At 41.5% G+C, this 18,242-nt stretch overlaps 1 protein-coding gene across 1 annotated transcript; it reads left to right on the top strand.

Annotated features, from left to right (window-relative positions):
- The first annotated feature begins 650 nt into the window (after nucleotides 1-650).
- scaf11 (SR-related CTD-associated factor 11) lies at nucleotides 651-17,941 on the top strand. The gene is made up of 15 exons (XM_032589533.1): nucleotides 651-835; nucleotides 4,106-4,142; nucleotides 4,435-4,580; nucleotides 4,674-4,751; nucleotides 6,216-6,295; nucleotides 6,388-6,467; nucleotides 6,555-6,592; nucleotides 9,096-9,166; nucleotides 9,251-9,376; nucleotides 10,568-10,659; nucleotides 10,979-13,513; nucleotides 15,533-15,873; nucleotides 15,962-16,135; nucleotides 16,217-16,336; nucleotides 16,758-17,941. The coding sequence occupies exons 2-15, from the start codon at nucleotides 4,124-4,126 to the stop codon at nucleotides 16,851-16,853; spliced, it is 3,996 nt and encodes a 1,331-aa protein (XP_032445424.1). The 5' UTR covers nucleotides 651-835; nucleotides 4,106-4,123; the 3' UTR covers nucleotides 16,854-17,941.
- The last annotated feature ends 301 nt before the right edge of the window (nucleotides 17,942-18,242 follow it).

Genomic DNA, 18,242 nt, shown 5'->3' with positions numbered 1-18,242 from the left:
TGGATCTCCCGAGCCTGTAAACCTCCACCTTCAACACCATCAGTTAGGTGAAGGAAGATAAGAGAACCCAGTTGACAAAAAAAGTAAGAATATTTATATCTTTCTACATAACTAAACATTTCAGATATTGCTGCAGAGAGTTGAGCTGTAAAAACGGTTTCTATCTGCTGTCTTTGTAAATTTTTCTTTTTAACTCTGTTGTATTTTCTCTTTATTTCATTTCTACATCAACTCATGTCACATGACTTGAGTTGACCAGCAATTAAAGCAGAAGACCTGCTCCACCTGCTAATCTACTGGTTGTAAAAGATTGTGGAAACGGTGAGGACATGATGATGGCTTGATCAGAAAGTCTCCTTCATTCATCTGTTATTTAGACAGAAATTAAAGAATGTGTGTCAGATCATGTGATGATTGTGTCTTACTGAGATAAGACAACAGGATTGGACTGAGGAGACACAGAAAATCCTGCTGAAAATCCTGAGATCCCAGGTTGGGTCTCCTCAGCCCGCAAATATTCAGATTTACAAATTATGAGACAGTTTTACCTCCATATGGAACTGTCCCTTTCGTGCTATATGCAGCCTGAGTTTGCGTAAACGAAACCAAATGCATAAATCCACATTGTGCTGTAATGCTCACCGCTTCCAATAGGGGGTGCCAGAAGGGCAACTTTTGCAGCTAGTCTGCAAGACATGTGGCTGAGACTTTCTGAAATCTATGCCTCGTTTTTCGCTAAAAATACTTCCCGGATATCTTCATTCGGCCGAACAACACAGCAAGGACTTAGACGCTAAAAACACAGCGTAGAATTCAGCCTCAGCTCTGTTCAAAGGTGAGTAACGATAATTCACATTAGCTAACCGAAGCTAGCTGCTCTAGAGCTACAGGCGACGTAAGCAGGTGCTGTTGTTCAAAGCCGCTAGCTTTTAGTTGTCTCCTAGCCAGCTAGCTAGCTGCTGACCTTCATTGCAACCGTTGTGGCTAATAATAAACAGTATTCAGGCGCTCTGGTCGCTGCACTAATAACACGGAGATAGCTCTCAGAAGACTTTGGTTGTAGCTAACTGTGGTTGTCCTGCTATCCAATAACAACCATGTTGTTACCGTCGTGTTGGCACAAGTTGGTGCTAATTTAGTATCTCCAGACTGGAGGCCGTGCTCACCAAAACAGCTTTTAAGAATATAAACTGCAAACCTATTTCACATGCTGGATCCCGTTTAGTACATTTAGGTTTAGTTAAACATTTGAAGTTTGGTCAGAGATTCAGCAGTTAGTCGGTTGTTATAAATGGCCTCTGATTAACTAAGTTGGGTTGACAGTTGAAAAACAAAGCTCAGCAGTGGTGTTGACATGATATCAGCGGAGTGGAGGAGAATGTCTTTAGGCCACAGCATCAAACTGAGTCAGACTGACCTTAAATGGTTCACTTGGACAGATTTTTATGTTAAAATATTACATGAGAAACTAATCTGATTCTGTCCCCAGAAGCACACTGTGCAAGATGAGGGGGTTTACTCGCTCGGTGGCTCATTAACATTGGCTACTGATAGGCTTGTTTACGATGATTCAGACACAGTCAAGTCTGAACTCTCCAAAGAGAACTTGGAGTTGATTTGAGCTTAAATCTAAGCAATTGTTGTCCGTGTTTTAACACAAGGTGAGTGACAGAGTCAAAGCCTAAAATTATTTCACTTTCATTTTGATTCAACAGCACCCTCCGATCTTCAAATGTTGGTCCAACTTAACCTTTGATAATCAACCGTTTTCTCAACCAAGGGGTCCACTGGAACCTGACTATGTCAACCTGATGGATGAATCACAAATAACCAGCGACTACAAAATGGCAGAGTCAGCAATTTATTCCTCAGACACCTCTTTAACACTTTAGATATGATAAAACAGAATAAATGTCATTGTCCTTGACACAAATACAATTTCCACCACACCCTTAAATATTTCTAAATTTTTGCTGTTTATCTCACTTAAATGTTTTAAACTAACAAATGAACTTTAGTAAGAGATAAAAAAAAAAAACCCAGAGTAAATACTAAATATGGTTTTTCAAACGATGTTATGAATCTAGAGGAAGAAAAGCTATAAAGTAATCATTCGCTAAAGCCAACAACTGTTGCGTCAGTCTTCAACTGGCATCAAGCAGTTGATCTTTGTTGTTGAGGATTGTTTTCTAAAGTTGAGCAGCTTTTCTTTTTTTTTTTTTCCCATGCCACAGGATCTCAGCCAGATTTAAGCCAGACTTTGATTAGGCCACTGGTTTTCGAGCTGTCTGGAGGTGGAAATGGCTTTGAGTATTTCCCCCGAGTATTCTGGCAAACTTATTATAAAGACGGTTTTCAACACCACCAGAAAATATTTTTTAAGGCTTGGTGTTCTTTCCGATAAACAGAACATTATAACCAATTACAATTTCAGCATATTTTCATTGAGATAAAACCTGTTGGTAATTCAGTTCCATATTTAATTTTCTTTCTGTGATGATTAGTCATCAAGGTAAGGTCCCACTGGTTCTGACGAGTTTCTGTGCAGATTGTTAGCTTCAGGCTGAGTACGTTTGTTCTCATTATGTTTTATTAGCTACATTAGCTGTGACTTTTCAGATTTCACAACTGATGTAGCGTCTATCCCTGGATGTGTACCTGGGTCTGATCATACCCACAATAGGATGGAACGAAACCCATATTGACACGGGAACTCAACAGGATTAAACTATTGCTAAACTGCAAATGGTTAAAAAGCTAGCGTTAGCTTATCCTGTCCCACTTATTTACTGACATCTTTGGCCTTTCCCTGTTCTTTTGCCTCGTTGGCAAAATACTTTGCAGTAATGCTGGAGTAATGCTTTTGTCTTTTAGTCCAAAGAGGGTTGAACGGCTCTTCTCCAGGTCTACTTGTAATGTTGCTTGTGTTTGAGCCGTGATGGTTCCCGCGAGCCTCTGCAGTAAGATGAAAATGTCTGTTTGTCAAAGATCAATGTCTGTATTGATCTTTGACACAAATGACAATCTTCTGACAACCCTAGTTTGCAACACTTCCCAGACTGACAATATTACTGACTTTGATTCCCTTCTCACCTTAATAAATTTCTTTAGCTACAGGCGGGATGTGTTGCGTTTTGAGATGTGTTGTCGTACTTTGTGTTGTCAGACATATTCAGTAATTTCTTGACTCTGCAGGTCTGGGAGTCAGTGTGCCTCGATGTTGCTGGCAAAACTGATCTCAGTTGCAGAAAAATGGACAGTTAGCTTATAATTGAACAAGTGGTGCATTTATTTTCTCAGTACATGAAATCATCATTTGAAAACTGCTTACTAAAACGGAAGTCTGTGAGTCTATATAGGGGCAAACACGTTTTTTTCAGTACTGTATAAATACAACATGTTCTACATAGGTTAAGGTCATAAATTCACATGATTAAAGAAACTCTTGGTAAATGGTTGTAAAATGCTGGTTAGTGTTATACAAAATGCTAAAAAGTAAAGATGACTTTTATTGCATGTGTTTAAGTGCATATATATCTATTATATTTCACTCATGATGTGCAGTGTTGACAGGCAACAGTTGTTTTCATTTTTATTAATCTTGTAGCTTTTTGATATCCTGCTTTTTAGAGATCAACAAAAATATAACAAGCTGGAATTCTTAAACAGTCAGGCTAGTTTCTCGGGTAGCTAGCCTGCAGCCGCTGCTTTACGCATGGAAGTTTCTGCCATTTTAAAATATTATCTTTTATGAGACTGTGTGTTTTTCAAACTGTGCATTGTTGACTTTTTTTCAGCCAGCTAACTGGCAGTGCTATGCTAAATGTTTTAGTCTATTTCAGCCAGTTCAAGTACTCCCATCTCAGCAGGATTATTGATTATCTGCTTCCGTGAGTTATTAAATAGACATGAAACACACTTTACGTCACCTGGGCCTGACATTATAAGCTTGAGTTGTTGTTTTACTGCTAAAGACAAATCGCACAACTAACTCCTGTTAAACTGAGCTGGAACCATGGAGAGCAGTGGAAGTTGTCAATATTGTTTGATGGATTTCCAGCTGAAAACTTTCTAATCTTTATGTTTCTGTCGTCGTCATGATCAGGACCACCCAGGGCCGGACATGACTGGAGCTGGAAGTGGTGAGATGTTTGGATCTTTAAAAAAAATATATCAATCAAATAAAAAATAAAATTTTTTTAATATATATACAGTACAGACCAAAAGTTTGGACACACTTTCTCATTGAATTCAATGAGAAGGTGTGTCCAAACTTTTGGTCTGTACTGTATATATATATAAAGTCCTTGAAGTGGGTTGTTGTTATTTTTTCCAAGTATTAACATAATCTGCCTTTATATCAATTGAATAATTACATATAAATGTGTTTTGTTTTTCTGTGCTGAGTGATGCTTTGTTTTGTTGTGCGTTCAGGGGGCCAGGGCGCGTCGGACGGGGCCGACGGCGAGGAGCCAGAGAAGTGTCCGGTCTGCCTGGGCGCGCTGGCCGGAGGAGAGCTCGCCATGCCGGACAGCTGCTGCCATGTTTTCTGCCTCAGATGCCTCCTCACATGGGCACAGGTGACGCTTGTGTAAACTAACACACTTTTTGTAATTTTTCTCTGTTTTGAATCAGTTAGAAAAATCCCAAGTGTCTTTGCTCTACCATGCCAGATGTCTTCCTCGTGCCCTGTGGATAGAAGACCATTCACTAATGTTTACAGATGGGACGGCCACCTCGGCCTCGTGCAGGTCAGTGACCTTTTAACTGCAGTACTTTCCGGTAACTTCATAACACTGTTATGAAACTGAGAGCTAGTTTCTGTTTGGCCTGAGCAGATCAAGTGTCTGATGTGATTCAGATAATATTTGTAGAGGTGGAACAAAAAGCCAGATGGATTTAATGCGATGTTGACCTTCTTTGGATCTGAACAGGATTTGTTACTTTTTGAGGTTTTTTGACCTACTTCATGTTAGAAGTTTTATTGAAGAGGCTTCTTAATACGACAGGTCAGGAAGTAATAAGCTAAAGTGAACTAAACAATATGGTTAATCAGTTATACAGTCAGGTTTTATCAATCATTTTGGTTCTGTACATCACCACAATGAATTTTAAATAAGCAACTTCGATACAATTGAAGTGAAAACTTTCAGCTTTAATTCAGTGGGTTGAACTCAGAGATTGAATGAAATGCAAATAATTAAAGCTTCAAGGGCCCGAAACTAATTGAACATATTAAAAACATGAAATAATTATTTAAAATCCTAGCCAGGTAAGAACCAGCCCATTGTTTTACGCTTTGCTTTGTCCAGAGGGTCTGCAGTCTCGGCTGTTGAGAAACAATTGCTTCCCAGAGGCGTGGACTCCATTGAAGTTTAAAATTGTACCCAATTGGTGACATTTGGCAGAGACGTATATTGGATGACATCCCCCAATGCGAAGAGAGAAGTGCTGAGCTGAACGAGGCGGCTGTTAATGGCGTGGCCAACACGGACTGATCAGCTTTGCTCACTTCCTCTGCTACAAACTACATACTACAGTTCAAAAACAGCGCAGAAAATCAACATCAAAATTCTAATTCTCCTACTGTTAGCTGATTGGTTGAAATTCTACTGGAGAAATCCACTTCAATGAGAGAAATCCCAAACAGAGCACTGAAGGGAGATGAGAATTGAGTGGAACTGCATAGAAAGACGACCAGGCTAGTGAATTTCTAATACTTGGTTGAGAAAAACCTTTGCTTTTTGACTTTTTCATGACTGTCTGAACAGCCCAATTGCAATCTTTTCACTCTCCCAAAAATTCAGACTTGTGCCACTTCCACATGTGAATCTAAATCGGATTTGTATTTGATAGATTTCAAGGCGCAGACTGAACGGTCTGAGACATGCATTGTAATCCTGCCAAGCCTTTAATGTAGTGGCTTTAAATTTGTGGGTCTTTCTGTCCCCAGTTTAGTCTTCAACAAGTGAAATGCTCATTTTGGTTCAAATCAGCTGACTTGGCAATTAAAGAATATACCACTTCTTTGTGTTAATAAACGCTATATGTTTTGGGCCACCTGTATTCATTCCTTTGAATAAATATAAACCTAATTTGAAAATGTTTTTACCTTGGTTATCTTTGATATAAAAATGAAAAAAAGAGAACTCGTTGATAAGGTAGCAAATATATTTTTTGATGCATGGAAATGTTTTTGTAAAAATTTTTTTTAGATTCCTGTAAGGAGGCAAACAACTCAAATAGAATCTGACATTTGCTGCTGTCGAAAACCCGAACAGAAAGTCTGTCTCATGTGAGTTCTCCTGACACATTCTGGTATTTGACTAAAGAATGATCAGTTTCTCTTTAAACTCAAATGCTATTTATTTATTTTTGTTCATACAGAAACAAGCCTGCTAGGAGATTACGGCAGCAGAAAACGGAGAGGAAATCTGATGTCAAAACAAGAGGCCTCGTGCGCAAGTGTATGTTTTTTTTCTTCTTTTTTTTTTTTCCAGAAATGTGTCGCTGATCGTCTTTATAACAACTGATTTATCTATATCTCATTTTAGGTAACGACGAGGAGCCATCTTCTCTAAACAGAAAAAAGGTGCACTTCTTCATGCATTTCTACTGGAAACACATTTCTGCTGTTGTGGTTCGAAACTTAAAATGACTCATTTAAATCCAAATAATCTGAAATTTTGATTATTATGAATGGGTGAAAATGCTTACTCCAGTACAGTCGAATAACTGGGAAGGTTGGAAATTCTCCGTCTGTCGCACAAAACTATCTGACGAGCCGTAATATTATTTTTGATCACACCATGACTTTGAGGCACAAAGAAAGGAGGGGTTTTGTGGGTAGCAAGAGCTCGGTGTGACTTAAAGCAAACTGAATCACACCATTAATTGTCAATAATAAAAGACGCAGATGGTGTGAGGTTAAGAATCACACGGAGTCTACACACGGATCTTATCCTGAAAATATTTCAAATTATTAAACTACTAATATGTCGCACAGAAATATTAATCAAAAACAGTTTTTGGTCTGCTTGTCATTTTTTTTTTTTTTTTTAATTATTTTTTTTTATTTAGTCAACTATCCACAACAGTACATTGAACACAGGGACAAAGTAAACATGACATTTTTTTTTTTTTTTTTTTTTTTCCCCTTCTCCCCTCCTTCCCACTCCCCATCCTGTGGTCTCTTCCTTTACCTTCTGTTTATTCTGTCCCCTACCCCTCCCCATCCATCCATACCCGGCCCGGTTGTATCCTTGCTTCTCTTGTCGAAGCCAACTGCTGTCCCATAAACACCTCATAGGTCTTCCGATAGGCCATACACATCCCCAAACTAACTTTGGAAGGTTCCCAATAAACTTGGTATTAAGGAGTTACACTCTTTAAACAATAAGTTAAAACAGCACCAGCAACTATAAACGGTGGATAGTGTAAACTCCACAGGGCAATTGTGCAATAACCAGCTAGATTATGAACGTGGATTTTTGTGCTAAAATGCACTAAATTTACGTAAGAACAGAGAACAACAAAAACAGTGATAGTGGCAGCATAGATTTGTAATAATAGGGGGCATATTCGTGTACGTGCATACATGGTACAAACATACTCACAAATGTATGGAATTATGTCCCTTATGAGAAAAACGATGCGTCCACTTGAAGCAGCATTAATTTTTTTTATCCAGTCATTCAATGCAGAACACGCAGGTGTAACACATAACACAGTAATTTGTTACCAGACCCTGCTGTATCGTGGGTATCCCGTCTCACTCCGACAGATGTTTGTTTATTTTGCAACGCAGCGGTCATAAAACGCCTGGGCCTCCTCCGGCGTTTCAAATAAGTGGCTTTCTCCCTTAAACGTAACTTTAAGACGGGCAGGGAAAAGAAGACGAAATGACACACCCTTCTGGTAAAGAGCACCTTTGACACCGTTGAATGTCGATCTTTTCTTTGCAAGAGCGATGCTGAGATCTGGATATATCCTCAGGGTGGTTCCCTGGTGCTTTACTTCATGCTGCCTGGACCATCTTAAAGCGGCTTCCTTCTCCCGGTATCGGTGAAATGCAAGGATGAAGGGCCGTGGTGGTCGTCCTGCTACGGGCTTAGGTCCAGCTGTGCGGTGTGCTCGCTCCAATTCCGGGGGAGAAGGGAATATGTCGTCCCCCATAGCATCCTTTAGCAACTTGGAGATGAACTTTGTTGGATCCTGTCCGTCTTCACTGCCTTCAGGTATGTTAAGTATGCGTAGATTGGACCTGCGAGATCGATTTTCCAGGCGTTCCAACAAGGCAGCGTTTTGGGACTGAAGAGACTTAACAGCAGCTTCAGCTTCAAATATGCGTTGAAAGTTGTCGCCTGCCAGGCTTTCCGCAGCTACAAGGCGGCTCTGAAAAGAATTCACTTCGTCCCGCAGCCCGTCCACCGATGTTTGCAGAGGCCGAATTGACTCTTGAATTAATGTGGCCACATCCTCTTTAAAGTTGTTCCGCTGCTTGGATAGTTCCGTGACCAATTGGGACATGGAAACGGGATCTCCGCATTTACTATCGCCAGGTGGTTCGCCGTCGGAGGAGGCCGCGGCCATTGAGGCTACCTTGCTAGCAAGGCTAGTCGTTCGCCTGGTTGAAGTAGAAAGCTTTTGTTTAGTATTATCACTGGCCATTATAACGTCGCCAGGTTCAGAGACGGTGCTTCTATCGGTCCGGTGCTTAATAGAAGTGTATAACTCCTGTTCTAAAGTAATTTAAAGAAAATTGGCCGGGAGCTCCTTCACCCTGCTTCCCTCTCCTACATCGCCAAACCGGAAGTCCTGCTTGTCATTTTGAACACAATTGTATCCGAGTCTCAACCTTGTCTGTGACCCACGCCAGCAATCACAGTCCTGGATTATCCAATCAATATTAGCGACTGGCGTTGTGTGGAACACCTGCTGTTTCTGAGCATTGACTGTTTTGCTTTCGGGGCTTATCCCACTGCTGGGTAAAACAAAATCCAATTTCCAGTTGGTCTTCCAGAGCTTCCTTTAACTCTTGTTCCAGTTTTAGCATCTTTGTTTGATGTCGTCGGTGTTCCACATGTCTTATCCAGGTGAGGGGAACAGAGTGCTGCACGTGGTCTCCGCCCCCCTGCGTCTCTGTAACGACACCAACGCAGGACGTGTAAGTCTCACCGCTGGCTGTCAGTTTTTAGCTTTAGCATTGTATACGTATTAGCGTTTTTATTTATTTTTTCTTGTTCTGCAGTGCAGATCCTGTGTGGCTAGCACAGCACCTAGCATACGACACTGGAATCACACAGTGCAAGCTGCAGGCGCAACGATGCCCTTGGCTCTCCTCTGCTGCTCCCATTCCTGCTGACGGACCCCCAAGGTAATGAAACTCCAGGCGACCCCTGCTGTGAGGAAGGTTGACCTACAGTGATTCAGTTGTTCCTTAAACACCCACTGGCTCCTCAGCTGCATTTGAAAGCTTCAGTGAAAGTTGTGTTTTTGTAGCTTAATGAATAAAACCAGCTGATGTCATTATGATGTTTGACACTAAAGCACATCTCTAAAAACATTAACACTAGTCCAGGGTTTCCGCGCGGTAGTAAAAGGTAATAAATTAAATGAGCTTAAATTAAGGCCAGTTAAAGGTAGTAAAAAGTAACTAAAGGTAGTAAAAGGTAGTAAATTTTTTATCATCCCTTCAAAATATTTGTAATTTTCCATTGATTCTCACTTATTGTTTTAAGTTCGTTTTACTAAAATCTGTATAAAAAATTATAACTACCGTTCTGGCAGAACCTGAGCCGTCACTGATAGACTCCAAGCTGCTGTACGCATGCGCTGTGTTGGAACCGGCTAACGTGTCGAGACTAGCTAGCATTTTGCTCTTCGCCATGGGAAAATATACGTTTTCATAACTTTGGCTCGATAATCCGAGATTCAAAGATTAGGAATGAGCGAAAGGCGTTTTGTAAAGTATGCAGGAAAAAATCAAAATTGGATTCGGAACGATGTGACGGTGATCAAATCAGACCGCCTGGAGCATCCACCATTCATTGTGGCTCCACCGTGGAGCGGATCCCCGTTTCGATTTTTGGTGCTAAACGAAGTGATGCAACTTCAAACTAAAGCTCAGCTACGAGCTAAAGTTTTACCAGCGACGCAACAGGATTTTGTGTTGGTAGTAAAAAAGGTAGTAAAAAGTAGTAAATTCAACTAATTTACTAAATTAAATTCCTGTATAAACCCTGTAGTCTTAGAAATCATAACCATTATGAAATATGCGTCTTAATTCAGTGACATGAATTGTGATTCTTATTTAATTGCACAAAATCTTAGTATAATTTCATATTTTCAAGTCTTGATATATATCGGTGTTCTCAGGAAACAGTGGAGAAAATTGTAAAAAAAATAATAATAACCAAGCAATATAACACAGTCTGTTTTCAAGGTTTTCAGATAACTTGATTGGAATGTATTATGATTGATCAAAATTTTTATTATATGATTGGACATTTTTCACAGTATGATAAATGCCCATTTTTAGGATTTACAGTTGTGTTGCATTGTGCAGGCGGCGTTTTCCAGGTTGGAACAGCTCATCTCCATTTGGTCTCATCTCATCTCCCTTCATCCCCAGTGCATCGTTTAGCTCTAGTAATTTTGGTGAGTAACATCTGATGTTTTGGAGATAATGAAGAGCTATTTAGAGTTATGTAGAAATCACAGAAATACTGATTTTTTTTAAAATTTATTTTTGTTTATTGTCAAACTGTCCCAGGAACAAAATTTTTAAAGTCTTAGTTGTTGCTACTATTCCAGTTAGTCTATTCCAGAGCCATGCAATCCTGGTCCTTGGGGGCAAAATGTAGTGTGCCACAGGTGTAATATTCTACTAATTCAAAAAAAAAAAAAAAAGCTCATTATTTACCGTGTCTGTTATGTACTGTCCAATAAGGATCAACTGTTCTGTTCTGTCCTGTAGTATTTCAGGGTGTTGTCTGCGCTGTCACATGTCCTAAAGGAGGAGAGAAGCGGGGCAGCAGATCATCAACATCTAAAGCACCCACCAAAGAGCCAGAGTCTCTCCCCTCCAGAAGATCTAGACGCAACACTAAAAGTCAGGAAGAGAGTCAGTCAGACTCCAAATCCCCAGCACAAGCCAGTTTGTCAGACTCCGATTCATCCGCCGGCCAGTCCTCCAAGCTGAGCAAACCTTCTCCAGCGCCAACAAAAAGGAAAGGGAAACGGGTGACAAACAGAAAAGCCAGTGGCAAACGGAAAGCCACAAGAAAAAACAGCAGTAGTCCAGCAGTAAGTGAGGAAGAGGAGGATGGAGATGACAACATTGAGAAGGAAGAACAAGAGAATGCAACTATAGAAGACATAGATATGAACAACTCTGACCAGCTGCAGACTGCTGAAAAAAGCCTCCAAGAAGAGTCGAATGGATGCAACTCTGCTGATGAGGAAGTAGACACAAGCTCTGCGAATGGTGTTAAGCAAAACAAAGAGGTGACGCAAGAAGAATCTTGTGAAAAGCAACAAGAAGAGGCAGCTGGCGAAGAAAAAAATGACTTATCCTATTTTACGGACTCAACTCAGAACAGTCCAGTTTCGACCTATGAGGAAAGCCACAGCCAGAAAGATGAGCCTGTCAGCCCTGTTTCCAGCGCAGATAGAGAGTTTGATGAAAGGACTTTGCAATCTCCCCCTAACACTCAAATGACCCCAGTGGAAGACCAGGTGTCTCTTCAGAGTGAGGAGAACACAGACCTGGATGATAAGATGGAAGTGTGTGAATCAATAGAGGCATCCATACCAGAAGAGTCTTCTAATGAATTAAAGGAGGAAATGTGCAGGGATTTGAAAGAGTCCGATTGTCCTGCTGACAGAGAATCTGACAAAAACATAGCCGATGAAGATGCAAACACATCTGAGGACAGTGTTGGAATGCCTGAATCACAGGAGTATTCAGAAGTCCAGAGTTCTATAGAACAGGCAAAGGAAGATCCTACACCCAATGAAGACATTGTGGCCAAAGAGGAAGACTCTACCATCCAAGAGAAGGGCATCATGAAGGAGGACTCTGGCACCCTTGAGGAGGCCATAACCAAGGAAAACGCTATGGTCATAGAGAAAACCATAGTGGAGAAAGACTCTACAACTCAAGAGGGGGCTTTAACAAAGGAGGACTTTGTGGCCCAAGAGGAGGGCACAACCAAGGAAAAATCTCCGTTCAAAGAGGAAGCCATAACAAAAGAGAATGATTCACCAAAGAATGATGTCAAGTCCAACAGTGACTCCACGCAGAGTTACTTTTGCACAAATAAGGATGACACAAACGTTGTCCCTATGGACTGCAGCTCACCCACAAGTGAGCCTGGGAGCAGTTCCCTTCAGGAACCTGCGAGTGACAAGGATTACAATACTGACATAGTAACTCCTGCTACTGCTCCTGAAACCCAAGTCAGCAAAAATGCCAGTTCCAAGGCACAAAGGGAGAGAGAAAGGAGCCAAGAGAGGAAGAATGGCAAGCAGCGGCGGTCTCGCTTCCACTCGCCATCCTCCAAATGGTCGCCTCGGAGAGAGTCAAGGAGGGAATCATCAAGACGCTCGCGTTCAAGAGAACGTGATGACATGTCCTCGAGTCGATCGTCCCGTGCTCGCAGCAGAGACAGAGACAGGGAGCGGGACGGAGAGCGAGACTATTTCAGGAGGGACCGCAGCCGTGAAAGGAGGCGAAGACGATCCAGGAGTCGGTCTCGATCAAGGTCTAGATCTCGGTCCAGATCTCGGTCAAGATCTCGATCAAGAACAAGGTCTTACAGGCGAGGGACTAGCCCTGAACGGGCAACATCTAGAGAGCAGTCTCCCCAGAGGAAGGAGCGTAGAGGAGGCTGGAAGACTGGGCATAGTGGTAGCTCTGGTTACGAGAGTCGAAGATATCAAGGAGGGTCTGGCCGCTTTGAAAATGGTGTGTCTCTAGAAAGCTCTCATGACAGACAGACTTGGTCCGAGAATCCTGACTGGGTCACTGAAAAGACTCGGGGTGATGCCGAAGACAAGAGCCGCGACTCAGGGTTCAGCAGTGGTTCAAAGTGGGAAGATCAGCGAAGGGGCGGCGGAAACGAGGGAGAATCACGTGGACGGGGGGCTCGTGGAGGTTTTGATCGTAGTCGAGGCACAGGACGGGGTGGTGGCAACCGCAGCTTCTACAGCCAACAGGATGAAATGCCCGACACGCGCTGGCAGCCCAGAAACAATTTCTCAGGTACAGGCAACAATTCAGGGAACGACTCCTATAGCCGCTTCAACGAAAACCGGGGCGGCAGTCGAAAGAAGGAGCCGGAGCCAGGAGACTCCATGATCGACCGGTCAGGATGGTCCTCAGCATCCAGCTGGGCTGTGAGGAGGACGCTGCCTGCAGATGTGCAGGATTATTACTCCAAGAGGGAGAGAGGAGGAGCAGGCACCTGGAACCGACAAGAGGAGGAGCAGCAGGCACCAGCACCACCAGGTTATTTCTAGACTTTTTGCTCTATACTTGGAAAATCACATCCTTCCACATTGTGTGCACAATTATTAGGCTTATTTTTATTAATGACCCCCTACATTGCTGTCAGTTACTCCAACATTTTAATAAACCCTGAAAATGAATGTTTAAGAAAGTAAAGCTAAGGTTTTGGCTTTCTCAGGAGAATATTTACACGTGCACAGTTGTTGGGCAGCTAAATGAAAAACACAATTTCCCATGTAGCTTTTTTTCCTCCAACAAGTTTCGTGCAACCCTGTTGACTATTATCAACAAATCATTTAATGATTGTGTCATCAAGGCCCAAATTATCTCAGCGATTGTTAGAAGTTCTGCACCCCTCAAAGAGACTTTTGGTCATTTTTAAGTGTCAGGCTAAATCTCTCTTTTTGTTCATTTTGCCTAAAAGAAAAAAAAGTTGCCTAGTAATTACACACACCTTGATATTGAGTGTTGACCTCCTTAGGCCACGCCCCTCCATCATTACAAAGACACACACCACCTGCTACACTTAAATCCATAAAGCATTCAAGTCTGTCCAGCTCGGAGTCGGAAAATATGCCAAAAAAAAAAATTTCACTTTCCTAATAATTGCACACACTGCATATCATATCATATATTTGAAACTTTAGTTACATAAATTCCGAGCTGAGACAATGTTCTACCATGACAAGGAGTAAAGGTAGGAATCATAAAACAGGGATTTACCATGGAGACGGCGAGCAGAAAATGGCTGCAGATTCAGAGCGCAAAAGATTTTAACCAATCAGATTTCTTTCATAATTCATGAACTGAAACTCTTATAGATCTGTTGCACATTGAAATATTTCAAAACTTTATTTCTTGTCATATTTTAGTTTATTGCTAACAGATAATAGAAACCTGAAAGTTTTTGTGTCAGACAATTAGAACTGGCTTGTGTACAGAACTCTGTGAACAAGCAGCTTCTTCACCTCTAGTGTCCATGATTGTCTTCTGGAATCTGTCCAATCAGCAGTTAGTTTTTAACTGCGTTTCCCTCTCTGACCCATTTTGATGCTCAGGAAACCTTAGCAGGTGTTTTGAGTAAATTAACTGATTATGGAGCAACACAAGTTTCTGTTGAACTTTTTTTTTTTTTCACAATATTCAAACTTTCTGAGACACTAGATTTTGGGCTTTTATTAATTATAAGCCAATGTCATCAAAATGACGAGAAATAAAATCTTGGATCTTTTATTTCACTGTGTGTAATAAAATCTGTATATGGGTTTGACTTTGTGACATTAGTGACAAAAATGTTGGAACTTTTTTTACGATACTCAAATGTTTTCAGACGTCCTTTTCATGTTACACTAGTCTTAAACTTCCAACAGCAGCTCAGATGGGCTTGAGTTGCTTGGCAACTAGGGGAGATGAAAAAATAAGTCAGTTCAAAGATTTTAATGCAAACGAGTATGTTTGAAGAATTAATTTCTTTTAATATTAATTGTAGCTGAATATCTGATTATATTGACTAACTTGTGACAGAAAACTACCAGGGTTCCTCTGCAGTCTGGAAGAGATTTCCTTTCTTTTTTTCTCTCAATTACTCTTTCATTTATTATTTCCTTAATTTTGTTTCTTTATTTTTCTTGTTTATTCTCATTTTTTCTTTTATTTGTTCTCTCTTCTCTTTTCTCCTTCGTTGGTTTTCTTTGTCGTATTTATTCTTCCTTCCTTTGCTTTTTTCTCATTCTTTTTTTACAAATTTCTTTCCTTTTTTCTAATTTGTTTCCTCCCTTCCTTGTTTAAGTCCTTACTACCTGCCTTCCTATCCTCACTCCTTCCTTTAATTTGTTCTTTTGCTTCCTCCCTTATCCCAATAAATAATTCATAGGATGAATTCAGAGTGAACACTGGTTTTTCCTGTTTTAAAACAGACATAAGGAAATGTCTTGTAATCTATATAAAATGTGTAGAAACTGTGAAATATTTTTGATTTGCTCATATTCAAATTTGTTTTTTTCCGTTTTGTGTTTTTAGATCCACCAAAGAGCGACCCTACTCCTCCTAACCCCCAGGTTATCCCTAGTAACGCACCGGTGGCCGTTTTGAGCGTCCTTCCTCCCCCTCCTCCTCCTCAGCTCGGCGTCCTCCACCACCCGTACCCACTGCAGCGCCCCCTGTCGGTCAGCCTGCAGCCCGCTGCCCCCTACCCTTTGCCCCCTCAGGTGCCCATACACCTTCACCCTGCAGTGCCGCTGCTCCAGGTGCCCACCGTCGCTGCCCAGGGCCTCCCTCCTCCCCCACCGCCGCCGCCGCCCATGCAGGCCGCCGGCCAGACGGTAGCAGTCGCAGCTCAGTCTGACGGGCACACAGCTCAGGTACGGTAACCATGGAGATGGCAGCTAACTTCAAAATGCATTAGCAAGTTGTGTCTATCTGAGTGATCAAAATTCCGTACGATGCCAGATGGTGAGTACAGTCGTCGGCTACAGCAAACCAGCCCTCCTCCCCACGTCGACCAAAGTGGGCGTGGCCACAGCGTCCCAGGTCCAGCCGGCTCCCAGCCAGGCGCTGCCGTCCTCCACCACACAGACCGGCCAGCACAGCAAGGCCCAGGCCGACAGCTCCAAAAAAGAGAAGGTAGGGTAGGGCACTCTGAGCCAGTATGGACGAGTTCAGCTTCCTGTTTGTTGACCGTGTCACTTCCCGTTTGTGCTGCAGAAACAACAGATCCAAGAGAAGGCTGTAAATGAAGTGAAGACGGCGATCAAACCGTTTTATCAAAGGAAGGAAATCACAAAGGAGGAGTACAAGGAGATCGTCCGCAAAGCAGTAGAGAAGGTACAGATACACACACACACACACACACGTTTGTATTTCTAACCTTTAGGAATGTAACTAGGAACGCTTAACTAATGAAACAGTTACGGGGACATTTTTTGGGCGGGGGACGGTTATGGGGACATGTTGGGGGTCAAATGCAGTCAGATATAAAATGGCATCTAACTTTAATCAAACATGTTTATTCAAACTTTCAACTTCAGCTTTTTTTTATGGGGATTTTTTGTGAGCTCCAGTTGTGCCAGTGGCTTCCTTGGTCCCTAGAGCCCTGTAGGACGTCAGTGGGTTAACCAATATATCAACATGGATAAATACATTGTGAACCCCCCGCCGCTCTAAAAAAACGGCCTAAATATTAAAATTTTTATTAGCCAGAATGGGATAATTGCAGGAAATCAGGATTCCTTTTTTTCCTGCTCAGGTCTGCCACAGCAAGAGTGGAGAGGTGAACTCCAGCAAAGTGGCCAACCTGGTGAAGGCCTATGTGGACAAATACAAACACGCCCGCAAGAAATGAATCTGCAGGGAACACCGGTTTCCCCTCCCAGACCTGTTCTGCTGATCCGATCAAGTGCAATTTCCTCCTGCTGGAATCTGGCCTCCCGAGCTGAGCGACGGCGGAGAGCCAGCGTTTTCCTCCTTTTTTTGATATATCTATCTACCTTTTATTGAATGAAGATTTGTTTTCTATAGATTTTCATATTTTGTTAGAAAATAATGACCTGATCATAAATTGTAATTGCAAGAGCCCTTTATTTTGCTTAGATCATGGGACTTTGGGGGAGCTGCTGTAGAGTGCAGAGATTACTAAAGATGTACTCTGAAGAGTGTGGAGGAGAGCATCCTAATTTCATAGCTTGAGTCAATATCATCAATGTTTCTTTAAAAAAAATCTGTAATATTTCAACTGAAAGATAAACAAAAAAAAAAAAAAACAGTGCTTTTGTCTTTAATAGTCTGTAGCCCAATGAAAGGCCTGCAATCTGAGGACTGATTGTAATCAGAACTCTGATTGGATCCAAAGTCAGATGCCCAATCAGCAGTGAGTGTGTCTGGAGGTGTATGTGTAATATCTCTCTGTGTGTGTGTGTGTGTGTACATGAGCTGTGCAAATTGTCTGGAAAATAAACTAGATGCTTCCTGCTGTGCTATGTCGATCAGAGGGTACCGGTTGTAATTGCAGCTCAGAGCCACAAGGTGGGGGTAGTGCTTCTGGATTTGTGGGAACTCTTAATGCTCATAAATTTTTTTGTTTTGTAGAAAAAAAATGTTTTAAATTGTCTGAATGGAAACCAGATTGTTGGGCAGCGATAATAAAATTAGCAGAGGGGATTCCATATAACATGTTTAATTAGATCCTCATCATTTAAACTTAGATCTTTTCTCCTTAAAGGCTAAAGATCTAAATAAAGTTGATTTCACTTTATTTCTCTGCCTTGTATGTTGGGTTGGCTTCAATAAAAACATTCTTTAATAAATTAGCATAAGTGCAGTAAATGATCAAAAAGGTAATTAATAAGGAAGTTGTGTCATCTGAGACCAAGTCAAGATTGTTCCTATGGGAAAATGTTATTCTAAGCAATAAAAATCCAATACATGTTCAAAGGTTTTGTGACGTGAACGTTGTATGCACGAATGTTTGTCACCTTAGGAAAACTTCAAACTGAACAGTTTGCTCTGTGCTCAGTCTGTGATAAACCGACTTATACTTATAGTTTACAATGATCCAATGACTTCCACAGATCTTTAAAAGTTTTATTTTTAGATGTTTGCATAAATTGACTTGTTGGACCAAGTTCTACGACTGTAGATAATTGAAATGAATTTGAGCCACTTCAGTTCAAAATCAACTGAAGCCGTCTTGTAAAGTTCCTTGGCATGATGATGTCCCCTCATGAAGAAATCC

Source organism: Xiphophorus hellerii, chromosome 17 (genome assembly GCF_003331165.1).
Source record: "Xiphophorus hellerii strain 12219 chromosome 17, Xiphophorus_hellerii-4.1, whole genome shotgun sequence".
In the NCBI taxonomy this organism is placed as follows: Eukaryota; Metazoa; Chordata; class Actinopteri; order Cyprinodontiformes; family Poeciliidae; genus Xiphophorus; species Xiphophorus hellerii.
Note: the sequence above shows the minus strand (reverse complement) of the source record. Positions and strands in the feature narration are given on the sequence as shown.